Genomic DNA, 27,036 nt, shown 5'->3' with positions numbered 1-27,036 from the left:
TCCCCAAAGCACAAGTCAGGAGTGTGATGGAATACTCTCCACTTGCCTGGATGGGTGCAGCCCCAAAACACTCAAGAAACTCGACACCATCCAGGACAAAGCAGCCCGCTTGATTGGCACCCCATCCACAAACATTCACTCCCTCCACCACCGACGCACAGTGGCAGCAGTGTGTACCATCTATAAGATGCACTGCAGCAATGCACCAAGGCTCCTCAGACAGCACCTTCCAAACCCGCGACCTCTACCAACTAGAAGGACAAGGGCAGCAAATACATGGGAACACCACCACCTGCAAGTTCCCCTCCAAGTCACACACCATCCTGACTTGGAACTATATCGCCGTTCCTTCACTATCGCTGGGCCAAAATCCTGGAACTCCATTCCTAACAGCACTGTGGGTGTACCTACACCACATGGACTGCAGCGGTTCGAGAAGGCAGCTCACCACCACCTTCTCAAGGGCAATTAGGGATGGGCAATAAATGCTGGCCTGGCCCACATCCCATCAATAAATAAAAAAAAAATTCTAGTAAATCTCCTCTGCACCATCTCTAAAGCCATGACATCCTTCCTATAGTGTTGTGGTCCAGAATCGAACACAATACTCCAGCAGAGGCATAACTTCCTTGCTTTTATGGAATGTATACTTACTGGTTTAAGCAGGATGAACGACTGAGCCAACAGGTTACTCAGGAAGCGATCATGGGCCAGACGGATGCTCTCAAAATCTTGGATGGAGTTTATTTCCTGGAGGAGCTGTGAAAATTGGGACTCGAGGACATCCACCTGGAATGGCACAGGTAAATATTTAGCAGCCCAGAAAGAGCAAATCTGGAGGGGCAACACATCGTGGGACTCGGAACTACACCTGGCGCTAACTTGCTTCGGGCTAATGTTTGCACCAGGCAATTTCCACTCTCAGCTCTGTTGCTGGATGTAGCGTTGCAAGCTTCTAATTTAAATAAGTGCAGAGCAAATTATGGTAAATGTGGAGTTACCAATCAGGACTGCAACTGCTGCCGGGCGTTATTGAGCTGAACTTTGCTGAAGCGGAACATCTCATAGAGTGCTCCGTTAGTTAGAACTTCTCCTGCATCCATCAGCTTGAAAAAGTCTTGTGCCGCGACCTACTGGTAGCGCGAACGAGCTGATAACAGTGAGACGAGGGCAACAGGCCATCTGAGACCTCGGAGAAGAGCGGGACTGAGTGTATCTCCTGAACAAAAGGGATTTAAGGATTGAGAAAGAAACAGATGGAGGAGGAGAGAGATTGATTACAGTCAAACCCGGTGTAGAAAGAGAAATGGAGAGAGGGAAAGAAGGATTCAATTGAGAGAAAAAAAGAGACGCATGCAAGCGGCTTTTCGTCATACATGAGGCTAAACTGAGAGCATCAGCAGGCTGTCTTACTGTGAAGGGGGCTTCACAATTCAGTCCAGTCCTCAGCAGATGACAATACATGGGCACATTTCAGGGGATGCAAACAGGAGTGGTAAACCTAGCAGGTTTTTCATTTCCCTCATTGAAGGTTGAGACAAATTGTGGACACCCCCTCCCTCCCAGCTGGCTGAAATAAGGTCAGCTAACTCTCCTAGAGGATCAAACCCGGGATCTACCCGTTTTGTATGGTTCAGTACCACACTGAGTTTTACACATGGGGCATTTTGTAAAAATAAGCCGAAGTTTAGAGTTTAAATGACACACTTCCAAAGAAGCAATGGTATCAATGCAACTTCTTTGTTCAAACTCAGTGTAAACAGATTTACATGGTATGTGGGCATACAGATGTTTCAGCAACATGTGCATACTGACACTGCAAATACAATTAAAGATGTATATCTATTTCTTAATATTTGTAAGCTGCATTTTGCTGCATTAATTGATCCCACCTGGCAAATCCCTCTGCTTGGAATGATTACGCAGAATTGCACTGTTGACTAGCTGATCCCCTGTGGCCTTGCCCGTTGGTCCCACAGTCATGATGTTGCAACTACTAATGCTTTGTGCCACTGCATCCTGTGGGGTAGTGGTCAAAACAGGCAGATCCTACAGTCAGTAAGAGGCTAATTACCATTGCTGTAGGTTGGCAGCTCACTGGCTTCTCTCTTTATAAAAAGACCAGTTACTCTCTCTCAGTTTGCATATTTCTTTACAAGTTGTCTGGTTGTGATTAGCTGATGTTCTGTATAAAGCGCGGCATAAAATAATATCAGAGATATTATGCGTATACACACACATTCTGGCACATCTCCTGCGATGCGTACAGTCAAAGGCTCTTTAAGATCATTTTTTGGGGCGGCACAGTGGTGCAGTGGTTAGCACTGCAGCCTCACAGCTCCAGCGACCCAGGTTCAATTCTGGGTACTGCCTGTGTGGAGTTTGCAAGTTCTCTCTGTGTCTGCGTGGGTTTCCTCCGGGTGCTCCGGTTTCCTCCCACAAGCCAAAAGACTTACAGGTTGGTAGGTAAATTGGCCATTATAAATTGCCCTTAGTAGGTGGTAGGGAAATATAGTGACAGGTGGGGATGTGGTAGGAATATGGGATTAGTATATATGGGTGGTTGATGGTCGGCACAGACTCGGTGGGCCGAAGGGCCTGTTTCAGTGCTGTATGACTAAAACTAAAAGTAAAACTTGTCAAATACTCCTGATAGGAAGCCATGTAATTCCGATTACCTATAAATATGTTGAAAAAAGTAAAACAAAAAGACTTGCATTTATATAGCACTTCTCACGACCACCGGATGTCTCAAAGCACTTTACAGCTAATGAAGTACTTTTGAAGTCTAGTCACTGTTGTAATGTAGGAAATATGGCAGCCAATTTGTGCACAGCAAGCTCCCACAAACAGCAATGCGATAATGACCAAATACTCTGTTTTAGTGATGTTGATTGAGGGATAAACATTGGTTAGGACACTGGGGAGAACTCCCCTGCTCTTCTTCGAAATACTGCCATGTGATCTTTTACATCTACCTGAGCAAGCAGATGGGACCTTGGTTTAACATTTCATCTAAATGACGGCATGTCTGATAGTACAGTACTCCCTCAGTGCTGCACTGGAGTGTCAGCCTTGATTTTTGTGCTCATGTACTAGTGTGGGACTTGAACCCAGAACTTTGTGATTCAGAGACGAGAGTGTGATCAACTGAGCCATGGCTGACACTAGAGATCTACTGATGATCAGTAAACTGAGAGTTTCAGGCTCCAGGTCAGAACCTGGCATGAGATGCCCAGATTCATTTCTTGCTATATTTAAAAAAGAATTTGAGTATTGTGAAAATAGAGACATGTTATCAAAGCTTTTCATCTTGCATTCATCAGGACAATCTGCAAAAAACAACAACTTTATACTGTATGAGAAGAGAGTACTGATTGGTTGGCAAATGAACTCTGATTGGTAGAGGCGTTGCCATGGAGAATGCACCAGTTTATGGTGACTGACAGTTCACTGCCAAGCTTTGTTTGAAATTTAAACCAGAGAGCTGAACTCTGATTGGTCAAGGCATTGCCACGAGGAATGAACCAGAGAATAGCTGTCACTTACTTTGTTTAGCTGAAACAGGTGCGATGTTTGTACATGTTCTTTCTGTCTGCAAAGAACAGAGCCCTGTGTACTAATATATGTAGCTTCCAGTACACGCAAATGTGCCATACTGCGAGTCCGACTGATAATCTTAAATTGGTTGCCAGCATAACTCTTAGCACACTGAGGATTATTTACCAAATGCTGTCCAATCGCAGAATCACATCTAACGTGTTTTGAGTTTAGCAAGCACAGGCTAGTTGGGTATGGTAGGGACATGCTGTTTGATACAATCCGCCAGTCTTTGGAACATACGGCCTATATATCTAGCACCACACTGGCATTGAAATTCATATATCACATTACTCATTTGTGTGATAGGCAGGACGTCTTTGTGGCTTGATGGCAGCATCCTGTTAGAGGTGAACACATGCGGCTACTGCATAGGAACAGTGTGAAACAGCTAGCTTCATCTGTTGTTCAAATCCCTGGGATACGTTACCCTTCCAGGGTAATTTGAGGTAGACTGGGCACTTTTCAGGGTCGAAAATATATATGTTAATACACAGAGCCCTGTTCTTTGCAGGCAGAAAGAACATGTACAAACATTATGCCTGTTTCAGCTAAACAAAATAAGTGACAGCCATTCGCTGGCTCATTCCTTAGGGCAATGCCTTGACCAAACAGAGTCAAGCTGCCTGGTTTAAATTTCAAACAAAGCTTGGCAGTTAACTGTCAGTCACCATAAACTGGTGCATTCGCCATGACAACACCTCTACCAATCAGAATTTACTTGCCAACCAATCAACACTCTCTTCTCATACAGTATAAAGTTGTTGTTTTCCCTTACATTGGTACTCTTGCAGATTATCCTGATGAGTGCAAGACAAAAACCTTCGACAAAATGTCTCTGTTTTCAGCAATACTCAAGTTCTGTACTACCAAACGACTATTAAAAAACTGCTTTGCATTCCTAATGAAGTGTGAAATCTGGTGTCCAAAAATTGGGGAGGAGAAAAGATAAATTTGTGGGTTTTTGTGAGTGACAAACAGGCCTCGATATTAGAAGGTAGCCTGGAGCCCAAGGATCAGAATTGTCAAACTGAAGAAAGAATCTGTTGTGTCTGCACAGGACAAAGGGATTTGTATCAGCCAGCTGACAGAAAGTTTAAAACAAGTGACTACGTCAAGTTTTACCTACCTTGTACGGGGCCACCTGCCGTTGGAATGTAAAATTCATCAAAAGATTAGTGTGTTTGTTGGAATGGGCACAATACAGATGGAGAAAAGCATAACTGGTTCACTGAATTGACCCAGCAGTATAGATTAAGTGATACCGGCCGTGAGGAAGTAACTGGCTCCAACTGAAAGGTGTTCTGCAATATAACAGGATGTGATGGGATAATAAAAACAAGAAATATTGGAAATACTCAGCAGGTCTGGCAGCATCTGTGTAGAGAGAAGCAAAGTTTCAGATCAGTGACCCTTCATCAGTATTGGCAAATGTTAGAAATGTAATAGGTTTTAAGCAAATAAAGCGGGGGTGTGGCAAGAGATAACAAAAGGCAAGGTGTTGATAGGGCAGAGGGTCACAGAGAATAACTGACCAGAAGGTCATGGAGCAAAGGCAAACGGTATGTTAATGGTGTGCTGAAAGACAAAGCCGTTAGTACAGAGAAGGTGTTAATAGACAGAAAATGAACAGTCCTGGCCCAAAGCACAAACATGAAAAAAAAGTGGGTAGGCACATGGTTAAAAAAAAAAAATGAATGATGAAACAAACTAAAATAAAAGTAACAAACTCAATGTTCAGTCCGGCAGGCTGTAGCGTGCATCATTGGTAAATTAGATGCTGTTCCTCGCGTTGATGTTCACTGGAAATATCAGGATAATAGTTGGGTTTGAGAATTAAACAAGTCATGTGAAGTATGGGTGTCATGTGAAGTATGGGTGTCAGTTCCCTCTGGTAGTGTATTGATTGAGATGTTGCTTTCCCATGAAGGTCTGATTAAAACAGTATATAAAAGGAATGTTACACAAGGATGTCAACCAATCTATTACCAGACAAACTAACCCACCCCACCCCATACCCTCCAGGTTCCAACTACTGCTGAATTCTCAACACCCACTTACACTGGATGAAAGTACTTGTGCTTAACTAATCCTTATATCTAAGATGTCTAGTTTACACCTCTGTGCTTGCATGTCCGGGTCTCTCTGAGTTGCCTGACACTTCTCAGTTTGGTCACTCTGGTAGCGACTTGCCTGAGGGAAGACCTGACTCCGTCCGCACCGCTCTGCAGCCCGTGCCACTCCTACCTGCGGGGAAGAGCTACGTGGAGTGCTGTAGCACACCGAGCAGAACCGCATGCCCTATACAGGTGTGGAAATAAGTGTAATAAAATCAGTCACATATGGAAGTTGGGGGGCACAGATAAAGCTGTCATTATACACGAAACTAAAACACTTAATATTCATTATAGCAGGTAGGATTTTTGACAGCTTAGAATAAAAAGACCATCCAACCCATTGGAGGCCACCCCCTTTCACCATTCATTCATGACTATCTCAGTCATGTACTTCCACTGCTGCACCCAAGGTCTCTATACTCCCTTTCTTATTCTCGAGTGAAACAAGCGAGTCTCCTAATATCTCTTACTCCCCTTTATTCAATATACACCAATCTAATTCATTCAAACTAGAAAGGGGAGAGAAGTCCATCAGGCTCACCCCCGTCTGATAGCATCACAAGTGAGTAGGGAGGGCAGGGTCTAACACTTGGGGTGGTGAACAGACAGAGAGGGAAAAAAAAACAATTCCCTAAAGCAATCGGACAAGTTGCAGGTTGCCATGATACATTGTTTCGGGTACATAAATGACACTTATCACCCTCCAATATGTCTCAGTCCGTCGAGGAACTGCACAGGAGCGGAAAAGACTGCCTACTCTTCAACCCAATAACTTTCCAATTGATCCAGAATGAACTATTTTTTTCTGCCTGTTTCTTCCATATATCCTGGGGTGGTGGAGGGAAATTATTTTAATCTAGATTGAGATGTGATTTTTAATTGGATTCTTGTATTCCATGCTCCTGTTAGGTAAACGGCTCACCTTACCTCTAGCTGTTATTTTAAAGCCAATCCCCCCACACTTTCATCTTTTCTCCTGAATAGAGCAAGATATTCAACAGTGAGAAGCTTCACAGCGAGGATTAACCTGACATGCTCTGTCCCACAGGAGCTGGAAGCCAGGCTGATATTCCTCCTGTCTAGTCCAATGTGGCCAATTGTTCGGCGGACGGCGACCCACAGGGGGGATCAGCCAATAACAGCTCAGTCTTACAACCCTGCACTCCAATAACTGAGATTAGCATCGACAAAGTTGTGAGTGCAAACTGTTTGCTTTTACTGTTTGCAAATAAAAGTGCCAGTTCACTTGATTTCCAGTTAACCGTACCGCTCCAAGAGAGCTAGGGGGAAGGATGACAGAATTACAGTACTGTAAGGGAGGGAAATGCAGGTGGACACTTACATATCCCTTTCTTCTGCCCAACCCGCACCCCAAAATTCATGAAACCATTGGACAGTATAAGCAGGATGGGTTCATTAAATGTCTGAATGTTAGACACTGGCCTTTCAACAGCGACCTGGAACCCAGAGTAGACTGAGGGGATGAAAGCCTGCTGACTGTAAGGATTCTGCATGATATGAGCTTAGGGAGCTTCAATCCAGTTCCTTATAGGTTTCCACACTAGAAATAAAACAAATTAACACCAATTTGGTACTAAATTGTCAATCATGGCCTTAGGATAGCTAGTTTGGGAAATAGAAAATCTGTAATAGGAACTTAACCTCAATCCAAGAACAAAATGGCAAAACAACATCTGCTCCCAAGTACCACCTACAACTTCCAGCTTTTTAAAAAAAAATTCATTCACAGGATGTGGGCGCAAATGGCAGACGGGACCTCAATTTAACATCTCATCCGAAAGATGGCACCTCCAAAAGTGCAGTACTCCCTCAGTATGATTCCCCATGCCCTTAATGGAGCTTCTCCAGGACAATCCCAGTGAAAGAACAGGACATCTTGCCAGGAAGCAGAGTCTGACCTCCCATGCTTCCCAGTAGGTCATAAAAAACAAACAAGTCCTCAGATTATTTTTCCAGCATGAAATCGGGAAGCCCTTTCAATAAATAATAGTCCCTGCACAAACCCACCCCTTTCCATTCATTATGTCATACTGTAACGACATTCGAGGCCATGGTGGGACCTGCAACCTCTTAGCTGCGACCACAGAATAGAAACATTCAAACTAAATCTGTGTAAATAAAAAATACATGGAATGGTGCAAAATATTTTCCACACAATGCAAGGGCACAGGCTTTTTATTACATAGGAACAGGAGGAAGCCCTGTAAGCCTATTCATCATTCAGTGAGATCAAGGCTTATCTATGTCCTAGCTCCATATTCCTTAATGACCCTGGCTAGCAAAAAATACATTAATCATGGACTTAAAAATTATGAACTGAACTAGCAGCTACTGCTTTTTGTGGGAGAATGTTCTACACATCTACAACCTTTGATGTTAAGAAATGTTTCCAAACTTCTCTCCTAAATGGCCTGGCTCTGATTTTAAGGTTACCTTGTTCTAGACTCCCCCACCAGTGGAAATAGTTTCTCTTGATCTACCCTATCAATTCCTTTAAAAATCCTAAAAACTTTGTCAAATTACCCCTTAATAACCTCTGCATTCCAGGGAATACAAGCCTAGTTTATGTAATCTCTCCTCATAATCTAACCCTTGGACCCCCGGAATCATATTGTGCTGAAGGCAGTTGTTTATTCCCGGTTACCTGTAGGTAGTACTGCAGGTTGTCCACGAGAAAGGCCATGTGATTCCTCAGTCTCCATTTGATGGCGTCCGACTTGTTGGATTTGAGGTGTTTCCGCTGCATCTGCACAGCCCAGCAATGCTGCAGCTCTGCCTGCACTCGTCGCACACTCAGCAGGTACTTGAAGACAATGTTGTACCTGAGGGAGAGAATGAGACACGGAGTGAGATACGCGAGCAAAACCTGGTGCTCTTGCAAATCTTTCCCACTCCAAACTGACACTCTTTGTGCTGCACTGTTGAAGGTGCCGTTGGATAATATGCTAAACCAAAGCTCTATTGATCAATGTAAAAGATCCCATGATACTAATTCCTGGGAGTTCTTCCTGGTGCCACAGCCAACATTCATCCCCCAAACACCTCTAAAACAGGAGTAAGTCACTCCTGCCTTCCATCCGATTACAGACCTTCCCTTTTGTTCTTTTCCCTCCCCCTTCCCTGTCTCTACACTTACCGGTTACATCAGTAACATTTTCACTGGTAAAGGTTCACTGGCTTGAAGTGTTAAGTCTGTTTCTCTCTCCACTGATGCCGTCAGACCTGCTGAGTATTTCCAGCATTTTCTGTTTGTGCTGTGTGTGTTTAATTTACTGTCAGTGCTGAGTGAGCTGCTTTCATCTAGGACAACAGTAGATATTCTACAACTGGCCTCAGCTTTGTTTGGTTAGGAAGGGAAAACTAAGTCAGTAATGCCTGCTGGAAAGCACGCATGTGAACGCTGGTTCAGGACACTGCAATGCCCCCCATACAGTTCAATATCTTGCTGACAAGCACACTGCTCAGGCTGTCGCACATGAAAGATGGCACCATCCTGGGTAACGTACTGGAGAGGTGCCTGTAGAGATTACTTGCGACCTCTGCAACTGCCAGCACTGTTCAGTAGTGAGGGGGAGAAATGGGGAGGAAACTGGAAATACTCTTTAAACAAACAACAACAAAGAAAAAAGAAATGCACAAAGTAAACTTACTTTTCCAGCACCGCAGGAGTGAACAGGATGTGCAAAGGCCACTGCACTTTGTACAAGAGTCCCAGAGCAGACCAGCCAGAAGTAGGGGCTTCACGAGGGGAAGATTCCCGCAGAGTTTCACGGTTTTGTGCTGAATCTGTGTTGAGTAAGGTGGGGAGAGTGCAGAGGGAGGCGAAAAGAAAAGACAATAAACTGACAAGAGAAATATAACAGAGCACAAAATTAGCTCCATTGTCAACATGTATACTTTACTTAGCACAGAACTCATCTGAATAATCCAGATAAGGCTGGAAAGCACACATGTCTGGACATTGTGTGAGGGTGAGCTCAGACTTGACCGTGATTGCCTCTCATGCTAAAATGATGTCCCAACAAGTCAAGGCCAAGGTTCATACGTGAAGGCAGGCCAATTGGGTGAGGAACACTTGGCACCTGTGGAAATATACCTCAACAGGGAGAAGCCACCTATTGAGTTGGGGTTGGGAGTAGAGAAAAGCTGCATCAAGGAGGCGTTACTTTAGAGAAGGAGGGGTAACTGAACAAAAATTAAGAACTGTAGAAAGTCTACATGTAGTTCTGCATCACAAATTCACAAAACTAGAACATAAGGGGTGACACACCCTTCCTCTTGACACACGAGTGCTGCTTGTTTGCCAATTTGCAAGGATAGTCTAGCAGGCAGATGTTCGCATGCAGTTGTAAGGTTCAAACAACCTATGCGCTGATGTTCCGAATTGTGCCCTATGACACACTGAGGACTGCAACTTACTGAAGGGCTTTTGTTTGAGGCAGGTCCCATACAGTTCCAGACTGAACATTAAATAACGTTTACACAGACTGATCAAGAGGGACGCATGCCCCTTCCTACCTTTGGGGTCTTTGCCATGATACTCGACGGTGAGGTGCAGGAGTGGAAGAAGGTTGTCATCATCCAATAACACTTTGTGTGCTGATTTCTGGAACGCTACATTGACATCTGAAATGCGGTGTTGGGGGAAAAGGAGGAAAAACAAATCATAAGAAATTAAACCAGACTCTTTGCTCTCATATCTAAAAACAGTTAGATTGGAATTTGATCATGAATATTGGAGTACACATATTTTCGCTTTTGTACTTTTTATTTACTGAAACTAAGGGAGAACCTTAGTTCAAAGTGTTTCTAGCACAGAATGAGGTCATTCAACTCAGTAGAATCAAACCAGTGTTTATATTCCACACCAGCCTCATCCTACCCTTCTACACCTAACCCCATCAACATATCCTTCTATTCCTTTCTCCCACATGTTTATCTAGCTTCCCTTTAAATGCATCTATACGATTCGCCTCAACTGCTCCCTGTAGCAGCGAGTTCTACATTCTCACCGCTCTCTGGGGAAAGAAGTTTCTACTGAATCTCTTGCTGGATTTATTGGTGACTCTCTAATATTGATCGCCCCTAGTATTGGTCACCCTAAGAGTGAAAATATCTTCTCTACATCCACCCTATCAAACCCTTTCATAATCTTAAAGGCCTCTATCAGGTCACCCCTCAGCCCCCTCGATGGTAAGAATTGTGGGCAGGATAAAATGAAGTGAGTCTTTCTGAAATCCTTGATTCAGGATAAAAACAATCGAAAAGCTAACAGGAAGCAACTTTACTAACTGACAGCAAGACATATGTGTGATGAAAGTTAACCAGTCTATAACTTCAGAACGATAAGGACAGCAGGCACTTGGGAACACTACCATCTGCAAGTTCCCCTCCAAGTCACACACCATCTTGACCTGGAACTATATCGCCATTCCTTCACTGTCGCTGGGTCAAAATCCTGGAACTCCCTAACAGCACTGTGGTTGTACCTATACCACATGCATTTCAGCGGTTCAAGAAGGCAGCTCACCACCACCTTCTCAAGGGTAATTTGGGATGGGCAATAAATACTGGCCTGGTCAGTGATGCCCACATCCCATGAAATAAATAAAATATAAAGGACATTGATGAGGTCATAACCTCTATAAACATTTAGGTTCAACAATCTGCCCAATAATCTAAGGCTCATAATTGTCCAACAAAAGTTCAATTTGATGACCTAAAGGTTCTCAAACTAAAACTAAATTGTTGAAGTCACGAGCATGACCATAGATGGGCAATGAAATGGGCATTAAGAAAAAGAGGAAAACGTCCTTGAAATTTGTCACTTTGGGAAAACAGGTGACACAGCTGAATCCAGCAGTGTCTCAAATGTGAACATGCAGTCAACTGCTTATTTACAGCTTGTATCAGTATAGATCTAATAGGCAAGAGTCTATTAATGTAGTGTGTAATTAAGCTCACATGGACTTTTGACGAACAAAGTAATAAATGAACTGATGTCTCATGAGTTAATTTGAGACAGAATCCAACAGTGAAGGCTGTGGGACTGAGTCATACAGACCAGAAAGTCTGAGATTCAACCTCAGTTCTGTGCGTCTGGGGGCTGCTCCATAGAAAACAATGAGCAGAATATGTGCATCATAACATCACAGAAACTGTTGCAGTAGAGGGTCCATTAGCCCCAGAGAGATCTGGTCAGTCTTCATGAGGCTGCTGAAAGCGTGGAGAGAGGCAGAAAGTCAAAGAGGTTTAAAAGGAACATTTCCAGAGTTTGAAGCCACATAAATCTGACAAGATAAATCAGGAAGGAGGACAAGGTGTTGCATCTCCACCCCTGATCACACTAAATAACACCCCACTGGAAGTGGTTAGCAAATTCTGCAACCTTCTGTACACGGTGACAGACAATCTGTCACTTGAAGCAGAGTTCAATAGGGAAAGAGCAGCTACCACCTTTGGCTGACTCACAAATTGTGCATGGGATAACACCAAGCTGACCCTTAGGACTATGCTGATGGTTTATAAAGCCCGTGTTCTCAGCACTTTGCTGTATGTCTGTGAAACATGGGCAACCAGGACTGATGTCCTAACGGGAGTATTTGCAAGAGTGGTTGGGGAGGGTTTAAACTAAAATGGCAGGGGGATGGGAACCTTTGCAAGGAGTCAGAGGAGGGGAATCAAAGACAAGAACAAAAGACAGTAAGGGGAATAAGAAAAGTGATAGGCAGAGAAATCAAGAGCCAGAATCAAACAAGGCCACAGTGAGAAATAGTGGGAAGGGGACAAGTAATGTTAAAAAGACAAGCCTTAAGGCTTTGTGCCTCAACGTGAGGAGCATTCGCAATAAAGTGGATGAATTAATCGCGCAAGTAGATGTAAACGGGTATGATATGGAGACATAGCTGCAAGGTGACCAGGGATGGGAAATGAACATCCAGGGGTATTCAGTATTCAGGAAGGATAGACAAAAAGCAAAAGGCAAAAGGCATTGCTGGTTAAAGGGGAAATTAACGCAATAGTGAGGAAAGATATTAGCTCTGACGATGTGGAATCTGTATGGTTAGAGCTGAGAAACACTAAGGGGCAAAAAATGTTAGTGGGGGTTGTATATAGACCCCCAAACTGTAGTGATGATGTTGGGAATGGCATTAAACAGGAAATTAGAGTCGCATGCGATAAAGGAACATCTGTAATTATGGATGACTTTAATCTGCATATTGATTGGGGAAATCAAGTTAGTCACAACACCGTAGAGGAGGAATTCTTGGAGTGTATACGGGATGGTTTTCCGGACCAATACATTGAGGAACCAACTAGAGAACAGGCCATCCTAGACTGCATATTGTGTAATGAGAGAGGAATAATTGACAATCTAGTGGTGCGAGTCCCCTTGGGGACGAGCGACCATAATATGATAGAATTCTTCATCAAGATGGAGAGTGACGTAGTTGATTCTGAGACAAGGGTCCTGAATCTTAGTAAAGGGAACTACAAAGGTATGAGGCGCGCGTTGGCCCTGAAGGATTGGGAAACGTTACTTAAAGGGATGACAGTGGATAGGCAATGGCAAACATTTAAAGAGCGCATGGACAAACTGCAACAATTGGCACAAAAGTAAAATGGGAAAGGTAGCCAAACCATGGCTTACAAGGGAAATTAGAGATAGCATTAGATCCAAGGAAGAGGCATATAAATTTGCCAGGAAAAACAACAGACCTGAGGATTGGGAGCAGTTTAGAATTCAGCAAAAGGAGGACCAAGGGATTGATTAAGAAGGGGAAAATAGAGTACGAGAGCAAGCTTGCGGGGAACATAAAAACTGACTGTAAAAGTTTCTATTGGTATGTGAAGAGAAAAAGATTGGTGAAGACAAATATAGGTCCCTTACAGTCAGAAACAGGGGAATTTATTACGGGGAATAAAGAAATGGCTGACCAACTAAATGCATACTTTGGTTCTGTCTTCACAAAGGAGGACATAAATATCATACGAGAAATGTTGGGGAACACAGGGCTTAGTGAGAGAGAGAGAGAGGAACTGAAAGAAATCAGTATTAGTAGAGAAATGGCATTGGGGAAATTGATGGGTTTGAAGGCCGATAAATCCCCAGGGTCTGATGGTTTGCATCCCAGAGTACTTAAGGAAGTGGCCCTAGAAATAGTGGATGCATTGGTGGTCATCTTCCAAGATTCTATCGACTCTGGATCAGTTCCGACAGTTTGGAGGGTAGCTAATGTAACCCCACTATATAAAAAGGGAGGTAGAGAGAAAGAAGGGAATTATAGACCAGTCGGCCTGACGTCGGCATTGGGGAAAATTCTAGAGTCCATTATCAAAGATTTTATAGCAGAGCACTTGGAGAAAAGTGGTAGAATCGGGCGGAGTCAGCAAGGGTTTACGAAAGGGAAATCATACTCGACAAATCTACTAGAATTCTTCGAGGATGTAATTAGTAGAGTTGATGAAGGGGAGCCAGTGGATGTGGTTTATTTGGACTTTCAGAAGGCTTTTGACAAAGTCCCACATAAGAGATTCGCATGTAAAATTAAACGCATGGGATTGGGGGTAGTGTATTGCGACGGATAGAAAATTGATTGGCGGACAGGAAGCAAAGAGTAGGGATAAATGGGTCTTTTTCCAAATGCCAGATAGTGACTAGTGGGGTACCGCAGGGATTGGTGCTAGGACCCCAGCTATTCACAATATATATTAATGATTTAGATGAGGGAACTAAATGTAATATCTCCAAATTTGCAGATGACACAAAACTGGGTGGGAGGGTGAGTTGTGAGGAGGATGCAGAGAGGCTTCAGAATGATTTGGACAAGTAGAGTGAGTGGACTAATGCATGACAGATGCAGTATAATGTGGATAAATGTGAGGTTATACACTTTGGTAGAAAAAACAGGAAGGCAGATTATTATCTGAACGGCTATAAACTGAGAGAGGGGAATATGCAACGAGACCTGGGTGTTCTCGTACACCAGTCGCTGAAGGTAAGCATGCAGGTCCAACAGGCGGTAAAAAAGGCAAATGGTATGTTGGCCTTCATAGCGAGAGAATTGGAGTACAGGAGCAGGGATGTCTTGCTGCAATTATACAGGGCCTTGGTGAGGCCACACCTGGAATATTGTGTGCAGTTTTGGTCTCCTTATCTGAGGAAGGATGTTCTTGCATAGAGAGGGAGTGCAGCGAAGGTTTACCAGACTGATTCCTGGGATGGCGGGACTGACGTATGAGGAGAGATTGAGTCGGTTAGGATTATATTCGCTGGAGTTCAGAAGAGTGAGGGGGGGAATCTCATAGAAACCTATAAAATTCTAACAGGACTTGACAGGGTAGATGCAGGAAGGATGTTCCCGATGGTGGGAGAGTCCAGAACCAGGCGTCATTGTCTAAGGATACAGGGTAAACCTTTCAGGACTGAGATGAGGAGAAATTTCTTCACCCAGAGAGTGGTGAGCCTGTGGAATTCGCTACCACAGAAAGTAGTTGAGGCCAAAACATTGTATGTTTTCAAGAAGGAGTTAGATATAGCTCTTGGGTCTAAAGGGATCAAAGGGTATGGGGAGAAAGTGAGAACAGGTTACTGAGTTGGATGATCAGCTATGATCATAATGAATGTCGGAGCAGGCTCGAAGGGCCGAATGGCCTACTCCTGCTCCTATTTTCTATGTTTCTATGACTTACAGCTAACAGGAAAAAAAAAGCTCAATAATTTCCATCTTCTTGTCTGCGGTGAATTATGGGTACATAGCCGGAGGACAAAATCACAAATGCAGCAGTCCTCGCAAAGGCAGAGTTCCTAAGTGCGTTCGCACCAATCAGAGGTGGCTTCACTGCAGCGGACACGTCTGCAGGATGAAAGACGGTTGCACACCCAAGGATCTGCTATATGGTGAGGCAGCAGGAGCCAGATGACCAGTGGGGTGCCGAAAGCTCCACTTCAAGGATGCTTGCAAGCGTGACATGAAGGCCCTAAATATCAACTATCCAACCTGGAAGTCACTGGCTGGCGAAATAGGGAAATGGCGACACATCCTGTAGACTGGTGTGCACGACCAAGACAACCAGTTGCTACAGCAGCTTGCCAAAGGTGCCAACGTCAAAAAGCAACAACTCACTGCGTCACTTGGCAGCTCCACGTGCAGCACCTGTGGCAGAATCTGCCTCTCAAAGATTGGCCTTCACAGCCATCAGCAAAGGTTCACCAAGAGAAGACAGTCCACCTAAATGGATTGTTTCCTGTGAGTCCATCATCTTTTGTAGATGAAAGGATGCCAACAGGGTAATGGGGTGAAGCCAAACCCGGGTTCCACAGTTTTGAGGTCCTGGGGAAGAATAATTTTGAGAAGGAAACAGTCCAAAAGGCCTCAAATTCATGCAGCGAGTAGGAACAAGAGGAGGCCATTCAGGCCCTCGAACCTGTCCCTGCATTCATAGCTGATCTGTATCCTAACTCCACCCACCTGCCTTGCCTCCACATCCTTTAATATCCTGACTAGCAAAAAGCTACTGATCTCAGATTTAATAGAGAAAGGGAAGGAAGGAAGCCTGCAGGGTCACATATTGGGAGCTCTAGCATGTGAACTCCATCACATTCCTTTGACAAAGTACCTGCAGGGATTTGTATCCTCTGTGCAACGATATTGTGAACAAATGCAGGAGGATTTCCTCTGCTCAGTATTTCTAGTGAAATTGTGTAAGAACTGTGAGATCCCATAGTGCCAAGGGAATCATCCAATACTCAGGAAACATAACTGATAATACCAGCATCCCCTCCCTCCCATTAGTAACCTTACTGTACCATGTTCGGTGACTGCAGTCGGTGGGGTATTTAGTAAATGCTGTGCGCTGTCGATGAAAGCCTGAAAGAGTTCCCCTCGGCCAAGTAGGTAGAAATCTTTGATTATCTGTAAAACAGCCCAGGACAGATCCAACAGTATTGAATGAAAACACACCCGTTAGTCAATGGCTTTTAACTTGGATTTACCAATACAATTGAAGAAATGCAAGGAAAAGTAAAGCAAACAGTTCAGTATTGATCTTTAGTCCTCCCCATAATAACAAGCCATACAATTTTTTTTTGTGAACCAAAGTGAAACACCCAAGGCCCATAGTACAGGACAACGTTGTGGTACATCAAGCCAGAATGGTTAGTTAACACCAAACTAGAGTAATAATAGTCTGTAGGTTACAGCAAAACTGGAAGACAACGAGATGTGCCATAGCTTTGAGGTCATTGGAAAGAATCAGTTAAACCTTAGCCTTGGCTCAGCGGTAGCACTCTCACATCTGGGTTAAAGTCCTATTCCAGAGACTTGAGCACATATCTAGGCCAACACATCCAGTGCAGTACTGAAAGAGTGCTGCACCGTCAGAGGTGCCACCTTTCAGATGAGATGATAAATCAAGGCCTCGTCTGCCCTCTCAGGGGGACGTAAAAGATCGCAAGGCACTATTGTGAAACAGATCTTGGGAGTTCTCCCTGGTGTCCTGGCCAATATTTATCCTTCAACCAAGATTATTGAAACATTATCTGGACATATATCTCATGGCTGTTCATGGGACCTTGCTGTGCGCAAATTGGTTACTGCGTTTTCCTACAACAATGACTATACTTCATTGGCTGTGAAGCACTTTAACACATCCTGTGGTTGTGAAAGAAGCTAAATAAATTGGAGTTCTTTCCTCCTTGGAAGGGAAGAGTGGGGTAAGAGGTCAGCTGGACTAACTAGGGGCTGGGATTTGGGCAGCAGATCCCTGGATGAGGTTGTGTAGTGTGTATCTGGGAGAGCAGTGAGGAAAGGGTGGGAGAAGTCAAGCCTGAAGATGATAATGACATGGATGTGGGTTTCAGCAGCTGTTGGTTGAGGTAGGGATGAAGGAAAGACAATGCGTCATCTTGTTAAGTACTTGAATACTTGTTAATTGAGAAATAGAAGTTTCCATTGCGGGCGTTGAAAGTCCAAGCCTTTTTGGAAACAATTGCATATACGCAGGAGAAAAACTAGCCACATTTATATAACCCTAAAGGTTTGTGAGAGCTGCAAATGTAGCCTTGAAATAAACATCACATTCAGTGTAAATATAATGGAAGTTTTTCATCCACTTCAAACATTAATAAGGACTGGGCATTACTGCAGGCTTTGCATCTCAAATGCAATTTGCAGCATCCTAATTCCACTAACGGAAGCAGCTAATTCTCCCTTTCTAAAAATCTTTTAAGCTTCTGTGAATTTGCTATGTAGAAAGGTGAAGGACCTTAATACTGGGGAACTGAATACAGTATGCCCATTCCCGTCATCAGGTGTTAGCATCAAGCACTCCCAGAGGAGTTACAGCATGAATTAAATGCAGAGTAAATCTCTCCCTACACTGCCCCAACAACGTGCCTCAGCTCCAACCTCAGGGCAGTTCCCTTTACTGCAACATTGTGACATTTTTCCATTTCCTCCATGAGCCAGTTTTTGACAGCCTACAGTGGGAATGGCAATTCAGCCCTAACTAAAGAAAGAACTTACATTAATATAATTACCGTTGAATTGAATTAGGGCAGTTTTGTTATTAAGAAATGGATTGAGAGCACTCAAACTCATTTCACCTAATATACAAACATCATGTCATAGGATCTCAAAGTACCTTGAATAAAATGGCACCCTCAGTGGGGGAGTGCTGCATTGTTGGAGGTCTGAGGTCGTGAAAGGCTCTATATAAATTAAGTCTTTCTTTTTACAATTAATTACTTTGACTGTTATTGTGCAAGACCCTTACAGCCAGAGACATAGGACAAGATTTGAACACATTTCGATGGAAAGACCAGTAACTGATCTCTTTTGGGATCTTTTAAAAGTATTAAATTACGAATAACAGACAAACTGTCTGTAGTAAGTGTCTGTGGACTTGAGGAGCTTCGGCTCAGAGTATATGAGCTGGAGGCCGAGCTGCAGACATTGCGATGCATTAGAGAGGGGGAACATTACCTGGACACTTTGTTCCAGAAGGCAGTCACACCCCTGAGCATGGGGTCGTCTGATTTAGTCAGTGGTCAGGGACAGGAGGGTGTGACTGTGAGTCAGGCAGGTAAGGGGAATCGAGAAGGTGAGAATGGAGCAGCCTCAAACCTTGCAATTGAGCAACAAGTTCGAGGTTCTTGCAGCTTGCACGGACAAGAGCAAGGGCTGTAGCGTGGACGAGCAGACGGACCACGGCACTATGGTACAGGAAACCATTCAAGAGTGGGGAGCAAAAAGGAATGTAGTGGCAGTAGAGGACAGTATAGTGAGGGGGATTGAGAATGTTCCCTGCAGCAAAGAGCAAGAGTCCAGAAGGTTCTGTTGCCTGCCCGGTGCCAGGGTTGGGGACATTTGCTCAGGACTGGAGAGGAACTTACAGTAGGAGGGGGAGGATCCAGTCATCGTAGTCCGTGTAGATACCAACAACATAGGCAGGACAAGGAAAGAGGTTCTGCATAGTCAGTACGAGGAGCTAGCCACCAAATTAAGAAGCAGAACCTCAAAGGTAATAATCGTTGGATTATTACCTGAGCCACGTGCAAATTGGCATAGGGCAAATAAGATTATAGAAATCAATGCGTGGCTCAAAGACTGGTGTGGTAGAAGTGGGTTCTGGTTTGTAGGGCAGTGGCACCAGTACTGGGGAAAGTGGGGGCTGTACCGTTGGGACAGTCTACACCTGAACAGTGCTGGGACCAATGTTCTAGTGAGCCGCATAACTAGGGAAGTAGAGAGGGTTTTAAACTAAATAGTGGGACAAGGGATCAAATTTGGGAAGATGTAGTAAATCAAAGAGTAGAGACAAGAGAGGAAGGTATTAATATGGGAAAAGATAAACAGACTATGACAGGAAGGGGCAGTGAGTACAAATCTAAGAGTAAATCAGCAGACAAGGCTAGAGGTTACAAAAATAATAAAAGGACAAAACTAAAGGCTCTGTATCTGAATGCGCGTAGCATTCGAAACAAAACAGATGAACTCTTCTTTCTTTGGCCTCCTTATCTCGAGACACAATGGATAAGCGCCTGGAGGTGGTCAGTTGTTTGTGAAGCAGCGCCTGGAGTGGCTATAAAGGCCAATATTAGAGTGACAGGCTCTTCCACAGGTGCTGCAGAGAAATTTGTTTGTTGGGGCTGTTACACAGTTGGCTCTCCCCTTGCGCCTCTGTCTTTTTTCCTGCCAACTACTAGGTCTCTTCGACTCGCCACACTTTAGCCCCGTCTTTATGGCTGCCCACCAGCTCTGGCGAACGCTGGCAACTGACTCCCACGACTTGTGATCAATGTCACAGGATTTCATGTCACGTTTGCAGACGTCTTTAAAGCGGAGACATGGACGGCCGGTGGGTCTGATACCAGTGGCGAGCTCGCTGTACAATGTGTCTTTGGGGATCCTGCCATCTTCCATGCGGCTCACATGGCCAAGCCATCTCAAGCGCCGCTGACTCAGTAGTGTGTATAAGCTGGGGATGTTGGCCGCCTCAAGGACTTCTGTGTTGGAGATACGGTCCTGCCACCTGATACCAAGTATTCTCCGGAGGCAGCGAAGATGGAATGAATTGAGACGTTGCTCTTGGCTGACATACGTTGTCCAGGCCTCGCTGCCATAGAGCAAGGTACTGAGGACACAGGCCTGATACACTCGGACTTTTGTGTTCCGTGTCAGTGCGCCATTTTCCCACACTCTCTTGGCCAGTCTGGACACAGCAGTGGAAGCCTTTCCCATGCGCTTGTTGATTTCTGCATCGAGAGACAGGTTACTGGTGATAGTTGAGCCTAGGTAGGTGAACTCTTGAACCACTTCCAGAGCGTGGCCGCCAATATTGATGGATGGAGCATTTCTGACGTCCTGCTCCATGATGTTCGTTTTCTTGAGGCTGATGGTTAGGCCAAATTCATTGCAGGCAGCCGCAAACCTGTCGATGAGACTCTGCAGGCACTCTTCAGTGTGAGATGTTAAAGCAGCATCGTCAGCAAAGAGGAGTTCCCTGATGAGGACTTTCCGTACTTTGGACTTCGCTCTTAGACGGGCAAGGTTGAACAACCTGCCCCCTGAACTGATAGCGCATATAGAAATAAATAAGTACGATCTGATAGACATCACAGAGACATGGCTGCAGGAGGACATAGATTGGGACCTGAATATTGAAGGGTACATGACATTTAGGAAGGACAGGAAGCTAGGAAAAGAGGGGTGGCTCTGTTAATTAATGATGGTATTAGCACAATAGAGAGAGATAACCCAAGTTCAGGAAACCGGGATGTAGAAATGGTTTGGGTAGAGATGAGAAATGATAAAGGCAAGAAGTCAATTGTAGGAGTGGTGTACAGGCCTCCTAACAGTAACCACATGGTAGGACGGGGTATAAAGGAAGAAATAATGGGAGCTTGTCAGAAAGGTACGGTGATAATCATGGGGGATTTTAATCTACATATAGACTGAAAAAATCAGATGGGCAAAGGTAGCCTAGATGACGAGTTCATAGAATGTTTTCAGGATAGTTCTTAGAAAAGCACGCTCTGGAGCCAACCAGCGAATAGGCTATACTAGACTTGGTATTATGCAAAGAGATAGGATTAATTAATGACCTCATGCTGAAGGCGCCCCTGGGCTGCAACAATCATAATGTGATTGAATTTTACATTCAGTTTGGGGGAGCTAAGAGTGGGTCTAAGATTAGTATTTTAAACTTAAATAAGGGCAATTATGAGGGCATGAAAGCAAATTAAGTTAAGGGATAGGTCATTAGAGATGCAGTGGCAGACATTTAAGGGGATATTTGAGAATACACAGAGTAGATATATTCCAACGAGAAAGAAAAATTCCAAGGGGAGGACTCACCATCCATGGTTAACTAAAAAGTTGAAGATAATAAACTTAAAGACAAAGCCTATAATTGCACAAAGATGGGAGGCAGGTGAGAAGATTGGACAGAACATAAAAAACAGCAAAGAATGACTAAAAGATTAATAAGGAAGGTAAAATTAGAGTAAGAGAGAAAGCTAGCCAGAAATACAAAGACAGATAGTAAGAGATTTTATAGATATTTAAAAAAGAAAAGAGTTAACAAAGTGAGCGTTGGTCCTATAGAAAGAAAATCTGGGGAATTAATAATGGAAAATAAGGACATGGCAGATGAATTGAACAGATATTTTGCATTGGTCTTCGCTATTGAGGATACAAGTAACATCTTAGAAATAGCTGTAAATCAGGAAATGGAAGGGAGGGAATAACTCAAGAAAATTACAATCACCAGGGAAATGGTACTGAACAAATTGTTGGAGCTTTGGGCTGACAAGTTCCCAGGTTCTGACAGACTTCATCCTAGGGTCTTAAAAGAAGCGGCTAGTGAGATAGTTGATGCATTGATTTTAATTTTCCAAAATTTCCTAGATTCGGGGAAGGATCCATTAGATTGGAAAATAGCCAATGTAACTCCTTTATTCAAAAAGGGAGGGAGACAGAAAGCAGGAAACTACAGACCAGTTAGCTTAACATCTGTCATAGAGAAAATGTTAAAAGCTATTACTGAAGATGTTATAGCAGGGCACTTAGAAAAATTCAAGGTAATCATGCAGAGTCAACATTGTTTGTGAAAGGGAAACCATATTTAACAAACTTATTGGAGTTCTTTGAAGAAGTAAATGTGCTGTGGATAAAGGGGAACTGGTGGATGTACTGTACTTGGATTTCCGGAAGGCATTTGATAAGGTGCCACATCAAAGGTTATTGCGGAAAATAAAAGCTTATGGTGTAAGGGTAACACATTAGCATGGGTGGTAGATTGGCTAGCTAAAGGAAACAGAGAGTAAGCATAAATGGGTCATTTTCGGGTTGGGAAGATGTAACGAGTGGTGTGCCACAGGGATCAGTGCTCGGACCTCAACTTTTTACAATTTATATAAATGACTTGGATGAAGGGACCAAAGGTATGATTGCTTAATTTGCTGATGACACAAAGGTAGGTAGGAAAGTAAGTTGTGAAATAGACATAAGGAGGCTACAATTGGACATGGATAGGTTAAGCAAGTGGGCAAAGACCTGGCAAATGGAGTATAATGTGGGAAAATGTGAAATTGTCCATTTTGATAGGAAAAAAAAGCACATTATCTAAATGGTGAGAGATTGCAGAGCTCTGAGATGCTGAAGGATCTGGGTATCCTAGTGCATGAATCGCAAAAGGCCTGTATGCAGGTACAGCAAGTAATTAGGAAAGCTAATAGAATGTTATCATTTATTGCGAGGGGAATTGAATACAAAAGTAGGGAGGTTATGCTTCATTTATAAAGGGCATTGGTGAGACCACATCTGGAGTACTGTGTACAGTATCGGCCTCCTTATTTAAGGATGTAAATGCATTGGAAGCAGTTCAGAGAAGGTTTTCTAGACTAATAACCTGAAGTGGGCGGGTTGTCTTATGAGGAAAGGTTGGACAGGCTAGGTTTGTATCTGCTGGAGTTTAGAAAAGTAAGAGGTGACTTGATTGAAACATATAAGATCCCGAGGGGTCTTGATAGGGTGGATGTGGAAAGGATGTTTCCCCTTGTGGGAGAATCTAGGACTCGGGGTCACTGTTTAAAAATAAGCAGTCGCCCATTTAAGTCAGAGATGAGCAGAAACTTTTTCTCTCAGAGGGTCGTGAGTCTTTGGAACTCCTTTCCTCAAACTATGGTGGAAGCAGAGTCTTTGAATATTTTTAAGGCAGAGGTATATAAATTCTTGATAAGCAAGGGGATGAAAGGTTATTGGGGGAAGGCAGGAATGTGGAGTTGAGGTTACAATCAGATCAGCCATGATCTTGTTGAATGTTGGAGCAGGCTTGAGGGGCCGAGTGGCCTATTCCTGCTCCTAATTCGTATGTTCAAATTGTTGCCTGCTGGTGAATCTCACCTTAAGTTGTCCCAAGAGTCCTGCCTCTTCCACCACCAACTTCCACAGGTGCTGGTTAAATGCAAAGAGAAACAAAGGGTTATTCACTTCTCTGATGTAACCATCTGGTCGGAGATGGAATATAGGAATACATCAGGACCTGCTGTAGGTGTCACAGGAACAGGGACACAACCCAATGGCTACCCTAAAATGTCACCTCAGCCCAACCATTGCCTAATCCAACCCACCCAACCCCATCGCAACTTTCCTCAAGGCAGCCCTCCAGTGCACCAAGTAACCATTCTTCAAAACCGTAAAATAGCGATTGCGGGGGCATCATAGCCAAGCCTAATTCCGTCCCCATCCAAAATCCATGGAAAGACTCTTTGTTGCAGAGGTCTACAGATAGAAATGAGAAGTGTTAATCCTGGCTAATTTTACCCTGCCTTGACCCAGGGGTACGGAGGTCAACAGTGGCCAAACTGCTGTGAGCAGCTAATGCAGCACAGACCAGGGAGCAGGTGCAAGCGTTCCTGGCCTGCATGACTTAACCCCACACCCAGGCAGTGGACTTTCTTATTAAGGCATCAGGACGAGCACAGGCCAATGTATCGGTGTACACACTGGCAAATGCCATGGTACAACTGCACCACCATGTAAACCTCTCCAATTAACTTACGATTACACCCTTCCTTACCTCAGCCACTGTACTTCTGATCCTATCAATCAGATTTTCAAAGTCCACAAGATTGAAAAGAGGCTGTTGTTTGAGCGTATGCAGCTCTGCTGCAAATGCATCCTCCTGGTTCTTTAAAATGGACCCTGCAAACACACACAGAAAGTACAGTGTTACCAGGCTTGGTGTGCAAGGGACAAAAGATTGACAGCGCCACCTGCAAATGTAAAATTTTACTTTAATTTATCTGGTACTGCAGGTTTTAGGAAAATATCTCTAAGCCAGGTTAACCATCGCAAAGGTGTGTCATATTCAAAGTATTAGCTATTGAAATCACTGCACATTTCCAGCAATGTTCCTGAAATGTTTTCACTCCAGTGTTAGTAGTTTTCTATTAAAATGAATAAGGATCTATTGCCAATCCCCTGCCCACTGAGTTCTCCCCAAATCACCGATTATTTATTTAAACCTGCCCTTGTGATGTGGGCGACACTGTTGAGGCCACACTTACTGTCCACCTCTAGGTGCCCTGAGAGGATGGTGGTAGAAATTGCTTTTACAACCGAGTGGCTTGCTGAGCCATGTGGTGCGCTTGGCTAGAGATCAGCTGTCCCAGCACAGAAACAGGGATCGAACCAGAGACTTTCCCAGCCTGGTATGGCAGGGTCACACGCTGGGCACTGTAGTGACCCACTGAGAGGATCAGGCAAATTCCAAACACTGAGCCCTACCTGCACGAGTGTGGTTCACGTTCTGATTCTCAAACATCTGCACGGACTCTCCCACAAACAGGATTTTCTCTGCCACCCTCACGGGGATGTACGAGGGCAGCATCTCAGCCCGCAGCGAAAACTGCTTCAGAGACGTAGCCAACATGCTCTCCTCTTCAACTAACCGCTGTCGGAAATATACAAAATAGTCAGCACTTGGTACAACGTAGCTGCAGTGATTGATACCTTCACCAAATACAAATCAAATAATCATGATACCCCAAAATAAAGACAAAATACTGCAGATGCTGGAAATCTGAAATAAGAACAGAAATTGCTGGAAATATTCAACAGGTCTGGCAGCATCTGTGGAGAGAGAAGCAGAGTTAATGTTTCAGGTCAGTGACCCTTCATCAGAACAGATTCTGAAGTGTTCTGTCCTGGGATTGCTGCAGTGTTCCAGTGAACATCAACGCAAGCTCGAGGAACAGCACCTCATTTACCAATTAGGCACACTACAGCCTGCCGGACTGAACATTGAGTTCAATAATTTCAGAGCATGACGGGTCCCCCTTTTTATGCTTAGTTATTTTTTCTTTTTTCCTTTTTTATTTGGTTATTTTATTTTAGGTTTTTCAGTTTGTTTAGTTTGTTTCCACTGTGTTTACCCACTGTTTTGTTTTTTTTTGTTTGTGCTTGGAGTGCTCTGTGCTTTACAGTCATTCACACCCTCTCTGTACTAACGCTTTGTCTTTCAGCATACCATTAACATACCATTTGCCTTTGTTCCATGACCTTCTGGTCAGTTATTCTCTGTGACCCTGTCCTATCAACACCTTCACCTTTGTTATCTCTTGCCCCACCCCACTTTACTTGCTTAAAACCTTTTACATTTCTAATATTTGTCAGTTCTGAAGAAGGGTCTCTGACTTGAAACGTTAACTCTGCTTCTCTCTGCACAGATGCTGCCAGACCTGCTGAGTATTTCCAGCATTTCTTGTTTTTATTTCAGATTTCCAGCATCAGCAGTATTTTGCTTTTACTTAAATCTATGCCCCCGGTTATTGACCCCTCTGCCAAGGGAAAAAGTCTCTTTCAATCTGCCCCATCTATGCCCTTCATAGTTTTGTTTACCTTAATCAGGTCCCCCCTCAGCCTTCTCTGCTCTGAGGAAAACAACCCTAACCTATCCAGTACCTCTTCATAGCTGAAATGCTCCAGCCCAGGCAACATCCTGGTGAATCTCCTCTGCTCCCTCTCCAGTGTAATCACATCCTTCCTACAGTGTGGTGACCAGAACTGTACACCATCCTCCAGCTGTGGCCTAACTAGCGTTTTATACGGCTCCATCATAACCACCCTGCTCTTATATTCTATGCCTCGGCTAATAAAGGCAAGTATCCCATATGCATTCTTAACCACCTTATCTACCGGTGCTGCTGCCTTCAGTGATCTATGGACAAATACACCAAGGTCCCTCTGACCCTCCGTACTTCCTAGGGATCTACCATCCATTGTATATTCCCTTGCCTTGCTCGTCCTCCCAAAATGCATCACCTCACACATCTCAGGATTAAATTTCCATTTGCCACTGCTCTGCCCATCTTACCAGCCCATCTATATCGTCCTGTAATCTAAGGCTTTCATCCTCACGAAAATTGGTGGTGTCGTAAATAGGGTCATCTGTGAACTGACTGATCATACCTCCTATATTCACGTCTAAATCATTCATGTACACTATAAACAGCAAGGGTCTCAGCACCGATCCCTGCGGCACACCACTGGTCACAGGCTTCCAATCGCAAAAACAACCCTCGACCATCACCCTCTGCCTCCTGCCACTAAGCCAATTTTGGTTCCAATTTGCCAAATTGCCCTGGATCCTATGGGCTCTTACCTTCTTAACCAATATCTCATGCGGGACCTTATCAAAAGCCTTACTGGCGTCCATGTAGACTACATCAACTGCTTTACCCTCATTTACACATCTAGTCACCTCCTCGAAAAATTCAATCAAGTGTGTT

At 44.0% G+C, this 27,036-nt stretch overlaps 1 protein-coding gene across 3 annotated transcripts in view; it reads right to left on the bottom strand.

The window, feature by feature from the left end:
* The window catches only part of tubgcp4 (tubulin gamma complex component 4), a 67,780-nt gene that overhangs the window by 17,416 nt on the left and 23,328 nt on the right, over positions 1 to 27,036 (bottom strand). For 2 of the 3 annotated variants that reach the window (XM_068015547.1, XM_068015549.1), the window contains exons 8-16: positions 25,034 to 25,199; positions 24,324 to 24,448; positions 23,648 to 23,698; positions 16,549 to 16,654; positions 10,257 to 10,364; positions 9,389 to 9,524; positions 8,383 to 8,560; positions 5,794 to 5,901; positions 655 to 789 (exon numbers count right to left, since the gene is read on the bottom strand). In XM_068015547.1, the coding sequence (XP_067871648.1) occupies positions 655 to 789; positions 5,794 to 5,901; positions 8,383 to 8,560; positions 9,389 to 9,524; positions 10,257 to 10,364; positions 16,549 to 16,654; positions 23,648 to 23,698; positions 24,324 to 24,448; positions 25,034 to 25,199 (1,113 nt within the window). The remainder of the gene's footprint in view (positions 1 to 654; positions 790 to 5,793; positions 5,902 to 8,382; positions 8,561 to 9,388; positions 9,525 to 10,256; positions 10,365 to 16,548; positions 16,655 to 23,647; positions 23,699 to 24,323; positions 24,449 to 25,033; positions 25,200 to 27,036) is intronic. The other variant, XM_068015548.1, reaches the window with a different exon arrangement.

Source organism: Heterodontus francisci, chromosome 35, assembly GCF_036365525.1.
Source record: "Heterodontus francisci isolate sHetFra1 chromosome 35, sHetFra1.hap1, whole genome shotgun sequence".
Taxonomy (NCBI): domain Eukaryota; kingdom Metazoa; phylum Chordata; class Chondrichthyes; order Heterodontiformes; family Heterodontidae; genus Heterodontus; species Heterodontus francisci.
The sequence above is the reverse complement of the archived record's forward strand: the minus strand, read 5'-3'. Positions and strand labels throughout refer to the sequence as shown.